Genomic DNA, 11924 nt, shown 5'->3' on the forward strand with positions numbered 1-11924 from the left:
GCTAAAAGATGCAAAGCAAGACAGTTAACCTAGGCAAAAGCCACTGTAGCCGCGACACCAGTGCACCATGGGAACTTCTAGAAAATACATGGAAAAGGATAATGCTAGGGGTTTTATTCAGATTTTTATTTTTATGAAAAATGAACAGCTGGAGCAGTACTATTATTTGGGTGGATCCTAGACCTTGTAAACATCCAGGACCCGTTTTTGAATGAATGGGGCCTGTACATTATCCTTGATTTGTTGGCGGAACGCTTCTATAAATAATGACATCTGAGTAATTCTTACAGTTGATTTTTTTCTCTTATTTCTTCCGGCCAAGCTTTGGAGCCTTCTCGAGGCCTTGAATGTATTTCCGAGGTAGCTGGTATTCTTCTGCAACATAACCAAGAGTTCGCTTCAGGTAAATATTCAGAGCTCAAGAATTAAAATCTGTGTCTTGCTATAACCAGTCCCGGCCCAGTTCCAGAACAGACTTACCTAGCAGCATCTTGGCCAGATGATGGATTTGGTTGCCTTGGATCTGGACCTGAACTCTGTCTTTTGTTCCTGGTACGGGGGTGATGGTGGCACTGGCTTGTACTTTTTGTTGCAGAATGTTGGCCACGCACTGTGGGTCTAGACCATACAGCTCAAGGTTCTTGATAATTGTCACCTACAGGTTTTAAGAATTATTGCAAACATCACTGCTGTAGGTACTCCACCCCAGAAAAATGAGCTGCCAAAGCTGCTCTCAGAATCTGGGCTTCTACTCAAGCCCCGTAATTTTAGTTCTCTTTTTACCTTCTTATTTGATGATCTCTGTGCTATGGTTATGTCGATGGGCTCAATGTTTCCTTTCCTCACAATAGGCTCTTGTCCAGAAAATGTCACCTGGTGTAAGGGCTGCAGTCGCTCAAGGCACCTGAGCAAAGTTGATACATCCAATTAGTCTCTACAGTACAGCAAGGCTGATGTTAACTGTGCTTTTCCACTGCAGCCTCTCAGGTTTTTGAAACTACACGAAAGCCAAGATTCTATGTGTGAGAACTTGTATCTTAAGAAGAGAATGTATGACGAGCTCAGGCAAAGATTAGCATCCTAGCTGTTATTTAAAGAAAGAGCCTGAATAAAAAGAAAGGTCGTCTACTGCCTCGCAAAAATTATAGCTTAGATTGTTACTGGTAAAATTTTATAAACTGGTTCTTGTAGAGGAAAACCTTCTTTAATTTTAAGCTATTGTTCAGTTGTATTGTTCACAGATTGTAAAGCAACTTGTTTGAAATTCAGCATAAACTGTGTTACTGTCCCACGAGCAAACTTGGCTTCAGAAATAAAAGAAGCTGCTGGAGGTGTGTGATTAAGAAGCTCAAGGCAAGTAAGACAGTGGGGACATTTAGGCAAAGTTTGTCAGTCTATGGAAACAAGGGGTTTGGTCAGATAATCAGGCCTGTTGGATCTAAAAGGTGGGTTTGGGTTATAAATGCAGAAGTTCTATTGCCATTGCCTAAAAAGGGCGAGTTCAGCTATCTGTTGCAAAGGATGGCTTTATAAATATGTACGTATAGATTATACACAGAACGAGGCACTGTTTGTTTAGGATGCTTTCCCTCATAAGAGGTTAGCAGGTAAACAAAAACCCCACAACCACAACAGTTAATGCTAGGTGCTTGTTAAATGGTGAAGAATGAGAGATCCTGCAAGTGAAGGTCTCTGGATGGTTTTTGTTTTGAAATTCTTTACAGTAAGAGTGGTGAGGCACTGGAACAGGTTGCCCAGGGAAGTTGTCGATGCCCCATCCCTGCAGGGGTTCAAGGCCAGGTGGGATGAGGCTTTGAGCAGCCTGGGCTGGTGGGAGGTGTCCCTGCCCAGGGCAGGGGGGTGGAACTAGATGATCTTTAAGGTCCCTTCCAACATGAACCATTCTGTGATTCTGTGTGATTTTGTTGCATTACCAGTAGGAAGTTACAACTTGGGCAGCTCCAATAACACGTGGCTTTGAGTTGCATGCAATAAATCTACGTAATACTGAAACACTTCACTGGGAAAACAGTCACCTGCTCAAGAGGTCATCCCATTTAAGGTTCGAGATTTCATCTTGTTCCGATTTATCTAACAGGCAGTCGCACAGAATGGCATTCACCTTTACAAAGCTACAAAACAAAAACACACATTAGAAATAAGAAGTTCCTTGTTTCCTCTGACTTCAGCATCCCCTGTGTAAGCAGGGTAGGACAACTTCCATGTCTACTCACTTTTTGTTTGTTTCATCAACTAACTCATTAGTCTTCACATAGTTGATGATGATGTTTCTCACCTCACTGCTTGAGAGGATGCTGCCTTTTCTAAAGAGAAAGAAAACTTTTTAACTTATTACTTTAAGTAGCTAGGTGTCAGGTTCTGTCTCTAAGAGAGAAGACAGCAACTACTCTGAGTACATTTGGTAGCAACAGCTCAATACTGAAATGAACCTTCTTGTTACACCTCAGCTGCTGTATACCAGATAGAAGGCTCACAGCAGTAATCACAGGGTAATCACAGGGGCTAATTTCGGAGGATGACCCAAATGGCACCCCAACTTCAGGGGACTGTGGATAACTTGTACAAAAGTGCCCAGCGGAAGAAAGGCTGCCACTGAGTGCTAGCTAAACTACAGGAGGCAAGGGAGCTCTTTAAATTACCTGGGTGTCCTCTTTTCAGTAAACCATGCTGTGGGTGGGCAGAATATGCCTTATCCAATGGCAAATTAAGACAATCCAAGTAAAACGTACCAATTTTGACACTTGAGCTATCACCTCCTTAGCTGTGGGAGAAGTGATGTGAGTACTTGCTGAACACAGTTGTCACAGTCTCTTATCTTTCTTCCCTTTGTGAAGCAATGAATATATTCTTGATGCCTAGCACCTTTCCTGACAGCACCGCAGGGCCCTCCCCATGAGGGCTAACAAAATGGTAGCAGCATAGGTTTGTTACTCTACTCTCTTTCTTCACGTAACAACGGCTTTGTTGTACTTTCCTCATGCTTACCTGTGTCCAGACTCCTGAAAGAGTGGGACCATTTTTGCTGAGACCCCATAAAGCGGAATAATTTCGGGAGCATGGTACACTTGTCCTCTGTCTTCATTCTTGCTGTCTTGGGCAGCTGAGGCTGAAGAAAATCCTTCAGGTACTGCAAATGCTCTAATGCTGAAATAAGAATTATTTGGTGTGAGTGAAAGGGATTGAAACTTATCACTTCCATTTCACTGGGAAACTAAAATCTGGCAGAGTCATGCAAAAAGCTTTCTGGTCTGTTGTATAACATGTCAGTTCCCCCAGATGCATTCCATTGCAGTGGGGGCTGTGTCTGCTGAAAGGATTCTTTAGTGGTCACTGATGAAAGAACAGTCTGGAAGAGAGGGGTAAGAACTGGATCCGTGCAGGAGCTGGAGTCTCATTTCATTGACCACAGCTGCGCACTCTATGCTTGACGGTAAGAGAACTGACAAACTGAGCTGGAGTATGCCTGTCTCATGATGAGGCCAAGCATAATGAGAGAAAAGTTAACGCAGAAAGTCAAAGTAATTCTGGTTCTTTCCAAACGCAGAAGAGAAGATATATCTACTGAAATATTCTCCACTCCATTAGTTGCCAAGGAGACGTTATACACCAGGAAGCCTCAGGCCCGCTGGGAAATTCCAAGAGAGATAACGTGCCAATATGCAGAAGGAACAAGTAGGATGTTCTTGATGTGAGGTAAATATTACTCATTAGAAAGATAATAGAAACACCAATAGCGGAATCTGGTAATAAGTAACTGAAAGGGTAAGGGTATTTGTGCAAATCAATATGTGTAAGGGAAAACACAGCAATATTTTTTTTCATTTTTTGAGATTATAACTTTGGCTTCCAATTTTGCAAAGTGCTTGATTTCATCCTTTATGACATTCTGAGACTGTAGGTTCACGAGCATTTATTTAGCAGCAGTGTCGTCTTTTTACTGGAATTATTGTTTAGACAGGTAAGTTCACTTCAAAGCTGAACAACGAACTGGCCCAGCACGCCAATCGAAGGGGGAGGGGGAGACCCGCTTAAACTGGAAGGGCATAAAACAGTCACTGTTAAATGGATAGAAAACTGCCTGATGGGTTTCAAACCTTCTTGCCTCCCTTCCCCCAGCGACAACCAAGAAACTCACACAAACTATCAAGACGCTGTCAAAGGAATGTGCTTTTTAGTGACAGCTAACAGGCTCGATGCTCTAAGACTTTTATTAGCAGCCGAACTGGAAGCCAGAAATTTTTAATTGTAACACTGCAAAAAATTGCAATTAATTGGGGTATAAAACCTCTCCATAGCATATTAAGATTAGGAAAATGAGGGCTGCTACAGCTGATCAGAACAAGAAGTCAAGCAGAGTATAGGTAATGGAGCTGGAAGTAGCAGATTCCAGCTTTCAGAGACTACCGATTCTATTAAAGACTACGATATTCTACATACTCTGGATGTTTCCAGTCCACTTCCACAATGCTCTCCACACCTTTGCTCAGCTCCTTCACGTGTAAGATCTTCTGCTGCTGCATACATTGCAGGAATTTAGAGAACTGAAGGAAGCAACAATCAGAAATGTGGAGTCAAGATTTTAAAATTCCTGTTCATGCGTTTCTGACTGCTCTAAAGTTACTTGCTAAATCAGAATAACTACACACACCTCACGTCTTTGCTTCTTTAAGCACAGCAATTGTTAAGGAGCAGTAGGTGCCTCTGTCTGGCTCTAAAACAGAGTAAAAGCAGGTTCCTTTTGCAGGTCTGCCATCTCTTTGCTCTGAGACATTCTTAGCCAAATCACAGTACATCTCGCATGGACTACTGTGCGATCTTTGCCAGTGCACTTTGTCTTTGCTTGTCATCTACACAAGAGGGACAATATCATCTCCTTCCTCTTCATTTGTGTTCATTAACAGCTTTAGAACAGGAGTGTCCTCCTGCAAGTAATTGCACTGTCCAACAAGACAAGAACCCTTTAATAGCTATCGCAGTATACAGTGGCAGATAGCACTAGCTGCATTCAAAGCAGATCAATGCTCCTGCTTTCAGGACAATTACTCTTCTCCTTGGATCCCGCAGGAGCAGAGAGCTGAGAAACAGAACTTGGCTTTTAAGAACAGCTTCTAGGATTTTTTTGGTCTGTCTGTTTTACTAACACTTGAACAATTCTTACTTCAAATTTTTTCTCTCTTTCCATATCTTATTTAAATTAATGCAAAAAACCAACAGAAAAATCTCACCTTCTTATAGCTTGATTTCTTTATGTCCAGTTGTTGGCCAGCAGGGCTATAAATGGATTTTTAAAAGTTCTTTAGTTATAAGTCACCCTTCATTTCTTCTTAAATCTTGCTACTTACGCTAGAAGTTTCTTAACAGCAAAAATACAAATCACACAGAGAAAGAATTACTTCAAACAAGCTAACAAATAGAACATGATGAGTGAAACTAGTGCTGACGTTCCTGTGGGTAGGCAAACAGCCATTTAAGTGACTAAGCAGTCTGGGAACAAATGCCAGCCGATTTAAGTTAGCTACTCAGCGCGTATCCTGGTCTGCACAATCCTTACATCTAAGTATTTGAAGTAAGAAGTGAGCATAGTCTTAGATAGCCTTAGATAAGGACTAAATTTTACCTTTGTGTCAAAACTTTCATCTTAAATATCACACTCGATCTCCACAGTTTTAAAGCCAAAAACCCAGCATGCAAATCCAAAGACAATCTTCTTACCACATACCAGCATGAAAACATATGGCTGCGTAGAAATGTGCTGGTGAGCAGAGGGAGATCTGACTTCTTTACTTTGCATTTTAAGGCATGAAAAAAGCACTGATTAAATAATGCATCCATTTGCTCTGCAGGGAAAAAAAGGACAAGTAAGCCGTGAGTAGTCTGTTCTTTCAGACTGTCCTTCCAGACAGTCCGCAAAAGTCCTTCCATTCCAGACCAGACAGAACTGCCTGGAATGCACAGTAATTGAGATCCTGGGTATGGGCTTCAGCAAACCAAAGGGGCACAGTTTGGTTTCATTTGTATGCAAAGATACCTTGTGGAGTCCTACTGTCTTCAGCTTCCCGCTGAACCTCTGCATTGGCATCTTCATCTGTTTCTGCAGCTCTGTTCTCATGCAGTTCCTCCTTTCCCATCACTATTGCACAAGTGTCTCGCTCCTTCAGGCTCAAATCACCAATGTCCACATGCTGCAATGGGTCAGTGGAGAAGCTGATGACAGGCTGTTTCCCCTCCGTCTCTTCCTCATCTTCAGCACTCTCCTTTTCAGCAGTATTTGTTACCAAGGGAGCTAAGGTAGGAGGATAAGATTTGTCACCATATTCCCTATAAAAGGAAGAAAAAGTGTAACGTAGCTTCCTGTTTACTGCTTTGAAGCCCATAGGACAATGAACAAATGTCACCCTGATAAAAGACACTGGAAGTTGCGTGGATCTTTTTCCGCGTTCTCAAAACTATAAAATTTATTTAACAATTCCTCCATAAACTCTATGTTCCCCCCATGAATCTTAATTCAAAACTCAGCAGACTAATTGAATCCATATGCAGAGCAAATCATTGATTTGGCTCAGACTCGCGCAATTGACCTGTGACCAGTTTTTAAGCAAAAATGATTCAAAGTTCACTTTTTACAGAACAATAAGATTTTCTAAAATCAGAGTAACAGGGATGTTCTAGTTTCATTTTTATAATAATTGCACTCAGGTTGAAGGAACTGAATCAAGTGAATAATCTTACATATCTATTTCCAATACGTATATAACAGATAGGTGTCAGGACAGACACCTGCTTCTGTCAGAAAAGCGTAGTCATCAAAAACACATAGATGAAACCTTAATAATGGTCATATCTAAACTGTAACCAAATAATTCAGTATGTTGAACTGACAGATCAACCTTACTGGGGCACAGATTTTGATTTTAGTAAACGCATGAGAGTTGTTACACGTTTCACCAAATGCCTGGCAATATACCCACCAGAGGTGATCCAGGTACGTATGCAACACAGCAAAGCCCTTCCCCTTCATTCCAGCAGCCAGCATCTCCGCAGTGGACATAGTGGCAACTGCAACTGCTACTGGAGCTCTGGGAAAAGGAGGGAGTATTACAGCAGGACAGCACAAACACACTGTGCTACTTGGACAAAGACAGACTGTGCCACTGTGATATACTGAATTTCTTTTACGATGTCCTTGTTCTCTACAACCTGCCTTTTAAAAATCATCTAGGTATTTTCTGGTTTTGTCCCATCTTTCTGGTATGTAAAGTCTTCCAAAGAATCCCAAGGATATGTTCAGCTGTGATACTGAAGTGAAGGTTGTGCAGCGACGCATTCTTTGCTCTAATAAAGTACAAGAAGCGTATGCATTGCCCAAAGAGACTAGCAGTGGGGGAAAAAACAACAGCTTCAGCACTGCTCCCTCATTCTGAATTTCCTCATAGATAAAAAGACAACTGTGTAGAATACTATCTTTTATTAAAAAAATTACTCTGTTTCAAAACAAATCTACCACCAAATGTACCACTTTGGACCCACAGGTCCAAAAGAACTAATTTGCAGAGCTGTCCACCCAAGCTCAAACATATCCTAACCCAGAAACTTAAGTGGATATTTTTTCTGCTGTATTTTCCATTGGTTAGATCCACAGTGCAATAAATGCACGAGAACAATTCTGCTTTTATCTCCTCAAACCCCACTGAGTCTTCCTGTAAAAAATAGCTTCCTTTCATTTTTAGTTTCTAAAAAAGGATATGAATAAAGTATCCTCCGTACCTGTTTCCCAAAAGGGTGACAGCACAGAGCGTGCCCCGCTCTACTTGGGGAAAGCCAGAAGATGGCACTACAACTCCTGGCAGCATCAGATCTGGAGACAAGAATAAAGCACATCCATTTGTCAATGAAAGACTCAGCCACTAGCACCTCCACCCCCATCCCTCCTGTTACTCAGCAAAAATACAAGCCTGCTAATAGCTGAGACGTGCCAGAGAAAACATGATTCTTTGTTCCTCCTAGTAAGGCAGCACTTATTGCTACCACCCTGTGGAGTAAGGGGTCCAATTCACAAAGGTGCTGGGCACGTCCCAAAAAACTGCAGGAGAGCTAAGCGTGCTCAGTCCCTTGCCCTGTCAGGCCCGAAGGGAGAACTGTTTTTAACAAAAAGGTATGAGCTCCCAGCCTACAGAGCATCACTCTTCATTAATGACAAGGAAAGAGAAAGGAATGAGGAGATGTGCCTGGAAAACCCATTTACTCTTCCCTGTCCCAAAGGCAGGTTACACCAGCAGCTCTCTGGCTGAAGACAGAATTGCCTAAAATGCGCCACTGCTGACCCAACCCTGCTGATCTGGCACAATAGCTGCACTCGGCTGTGAACTCTCCTCAGCACGAGGAAGCAGCCTTAACCAGCTCCTTGCTGTCTGCACAGAAAGAATAGACCTTGTTGCGTGCTTCCTTCTGCTTTCCATACCTGGGGTGAATAGACTGGCATGTGAGTAAAGAACAGTTTTCCATGCCACGTACGTCACCACCAAATTATGTAAAGAGCATCTGCTCGCCCTCATCGCAGCTATGACTGTCTAAAGCTTGCAGTCTCATGGACTGACCTGTGTTCCACGGTTTGGTTTTGAAGGCATCTCTCTTTTTTTTCTCAGCATCATAGATTTAACGTGTATGCTGAAGAAGCCAACAATATTTTTCCTCCCCTCCACTGTCACAACTACTTTCAGCAAATCTAGAATGAACTCTGCAATTGCAGCCAAGGCTCCACATCTCTGAGGACAGAAATCACATAAAGACCTTAATGTGACAAGGTAAGTAGCATGTGTATATTATGTAAATAACCAGGGCAGAGAGTAGATACTTGACAGAACAGATATCACAAATAGCACTACCTTGCTTCTCCTCTTTCTAACTGAATGCTCCCTAAATCTGCTCCCTCCCTCCATATCTGGATAGTCTCACGCCTTTCCTCCTCTTTCTGAGATGTGGTTCTACCTCTCCTCTCTGCCTTTGTTGGCCATTGTCTCCGTGGCCAGCTTCTTATCTTTGGATCCTACCCAGAGGTAGCCTAGTTGCCATGGGAGATGAATGACCCGCAGCCCTCTTTCATCAAAGTCCTTCCACCATTAGCAAGACTTTTTTTTTCACCAGAAACTAGGTCACTGCAAGTCAGCAGCAAGGCTTGATCGGATGTCTATCGCAGCTACACATTCAAGCACTTTATTTTCCAAAAGCAAATAAGGTAAACAGAAGGGCCTGAGTTCTACTTTAGATACCGTGTAATGGCAAAAAGACACCTCTTCCTACATGTACACTTCCATTTACAGACTAAGGCTGCAGCGGCCGCAATTTAATCTTTTTCTGGTTGAGCCGTTCTGCAAGTTAAAGTTTATAAAGACCAGATTCTCATGAGTCTGAACCACATCCAAAGCAGGTTCCAGAAAATAGACTCCGTTCTTGTTAGTCTTGATCCATAATTAGGTGGTAGAGCCAGTAATCCAGGAACTTGAATCCAGCCTCACCTGCACAGTTTACTTGACAGTGATTACAACTGTACATTCCAATATAAACTCACTTCTTATCCATAGGATAAGCTGGTTCATCTCTGAAGTGACAGGAAGCGGGGTGGCAGCAAACAAACTCGGCTGCTCAAGGAGTTACAAAAAAGACAGACAAACGACACAGGCAGTTCTATGTCCTAATTCAGAGTTGCTGACCACTCTGAGTAGGTATTTCCAAATCTGAGACTCCCACATGGAACAGGTTAATGCATTTAAACAGCTTAATCTACTTTGTTCCATTCACAAAATTTTACAGTTTATTTAGCCTCTCATGACATCACCATGAATTATTTTGCGAGTACTTATTCTTTATACGTTTGTGTGTGTGTGTGTCTGTTTCAGGTACATTTTTGCCAATCGGAAAGGTAACATCAAAAAAGCCCTGAAGGCAACTCCTTTTTGCAATACAATGCGACAAAGTCCTAGTCCTCTTACCTGCTCCTCCTGCTAGTTTCTGCAGCACAGGGGGCCATGTTGAAAAAGCAGGGAGAAGATCTGGGTAGACCCACAGAGTGTACACTGTCCCAAAACAGAACAGAAATTTAAAGACGCATCATTAAAAACTTCTATAGCTGTTACTTCTTCCCGTCTTTAAGACCAAGCAGTACAACACTAACTACAACTAAACACTCTGCTGTTACTCTGGTAATCAAGAAATCTGAAATCTGAATGATCCTACAATAATTAGTAGATGTGATGGAGAAAAATAAACTGCTAGTTAATTCAAGCTCCTGTGAATTATTATAAAGGATACAGATAAATGTTTGCATTATTTTCCTTAAGTCAAGGACACTTTGAGCTAAAATGCTACTCCAACAAGGAAGAACTGCTAGGTATGGGAAAAATAAAAGCACAGAATACCAGAGCAATTCATTGTCTAAGTGCAGGGCTGCCTGGAAGTGGACATCATGCTTCCAGGAATTACACCTTGCAGTGGACACAAGAGAGAAAAAAGGGGCTAAGATGCCAAACTATGACTTAATAGACTTGTTTCCTGGTTTTTAACCTCTGAGCACCTCAATTGCCTTTTTGCAGAAAGAATACAGAAATGCCACTGATTTCGCAGAGGTGCTGGTAGAATAAATACACTAACGATTATGAAGTGTAGCGATACAATAGTGATAGGAGAAGTACCTAAGATGAACACAAGGAAATCTTTTGGGGAAAGGTCGGTGCCCAGTAAGTAACGAGGGAGGATTATTCTAGTCCACTCCCCATACCTGTTGGATACAGAGCCTTCTCAATTTCAAACAGTATTGGGTTCCTGTTATTCATGTAAACAGTGACGGCCTCCCCTTTGTGAGAGTACATTTTGATGACATTAAGCTCTTCCTTGTTTGGAATAAACTCAGTCAATTGTTCAGCGCTAAGGTTAGGAAAAGCTGCTGCAACATCAGTTCGTAGTTTCCTCCTGAAATGATACAATCACAAGTGTGTTACAAAGCTGTCTAGACCGTCCCTCAAAATAATTCCTAGATCAGTAGTTACTATTTTGTTGGCTGTTCATGAGATTGCTGTTTTTTCACAGCAGATAATTTCAAGCATTTGTGTCTGGATTCACAAATGAGAAAGCTGCATGCTAGAAGAATACTGGGAAAAGGCCAAATATGCTTACCCTGCTCAAATTCTTCCTTAAAAGTCTGCTTATACCTGCGGTTGCTGTCTTTGCCCCTCTTTTGCAGCGATTTCATTACAGATCTTGCAGGCAGGAGCAGGGGTGCAGCCAGACTTCCCTCTCCCCCCAGGTTTAACTGATGTTTTAAGACATGGTGACCAGCACAAGGAGGGTTTGTGTGGTCTTTCAGAGGCAGCAAGCGTATCTGAAAGATGGGCAAGTCAGGTGAGCATCACTACCCGAGAGCATAAGGAAGGATCAGCTGGGCCTCGGTGGAACAATTCATTTAAGTCTTGTTTAATTCGAACAGCGCATTTTGTATTCAAAACGTTCGTGTTTATCACAAATAAAAGGTGAAAGTGGCCGCAGTTCCCTGCCTGCCCCCGGCCCGTGTCTCTGTGGAGGCCGAGCTGCCGGGCCGGGGCATCGGGACCGACGCCGGACCGCGGCGATTACCGGGCGAAGGGGCCGGGCCCAGCGCCGCAGGCGGGACTGGGCCGCTCCCCGCGTCGGCGCGGCGGGGCTCCCCGGCCCGGCACTCACCGATCGGACCCCTTGATGGCGGTGTTGGATCTCACCCGGAACGCCCTGGAGAACATGGCGGGCCCGCGCCCCGGCCGCCGCCGCCGCGCTCCCTCCCCTCAGGCCGCGGCAGCCGCCATGGCGCCGTCCCGCTGTACAAAAGCGTCCGGCTGGAAACCGCCTCCCTCAGCCCGCCCGGCCCGGCCCGGCCCGCT

At 43.3% G+C, this 11924-nt stretch overlaps 1 protein-coding gene across 4 annotated transcripts; it reads right to left on the reverse strand.

Annotated features, from left to right (window-relative positions):
- Positions 1-94: 94 nt before the first annotated feature.
- EIF2D (eukaryotic translation initiation factor 2D) lies at positions 95-11882 on the reverse strand. Of its 4 annotated transcripts, XM_054181279.1 has the most exons (16): positions 11731-11873; positions 11188-11392; positions 10793-10983; positions 10008-10091; positions 7786-7876; positions 6990-7097; positions 6050-6339; positions 5741-5858; positions 5247-5292; positions 4459-4562; positions 3007-3165; positions 2235-2324; positions 2037-2132; positions 784-904; positions 481-655; positions 95-375 (listed from the first exon to the last, which is right to left on the reverse strand). In XM_054181279.1, the coding sequence occupies exons 3-16, from the start codon at positions 10881-10883 to the stop codon at positions 305-307; spliced, it is 1644 nt and encodes a 547-aa protein (XP_054037254.1). In that variant the 5' UTR covers positions 10884-10983; positions 11188-11392; positions 11731-11873; the 3' UTR covers positions 95-304. The 4 variants fall into 4 exon arrangements, with proteins under 4 accessions (XP_054037254.1, XP_054037253.1, XP_054037255.1 ...); XM_054181278.1 differs by lacking the exon at positions 11188-11392 and having other exon boundaries at positions 11731-11882; XM_054181280.1 differs by lacking the exon at positions 11188-11392 and having other exon boundaries at positions 11766-11839.
- Between the last annotated feature and the right edge of the window lie 42 nt (positions 11883-11924).

The sequence above is a fragment of the Rissa tridactyla genome, chromosome 21 (genome assembly GCF_028500815.1).
Source record: "Rissa tridactyla isolate bRisTri1 chromosome 21, bRisTri1.patW.cur.20221130, whole genome shotgun sequence".
Lineage (NCBI taxonomy): Eukaryota > Metazoa > Chordata > Aves > Charadriiformes > Laridae > Rissa > Rissa tridactyla.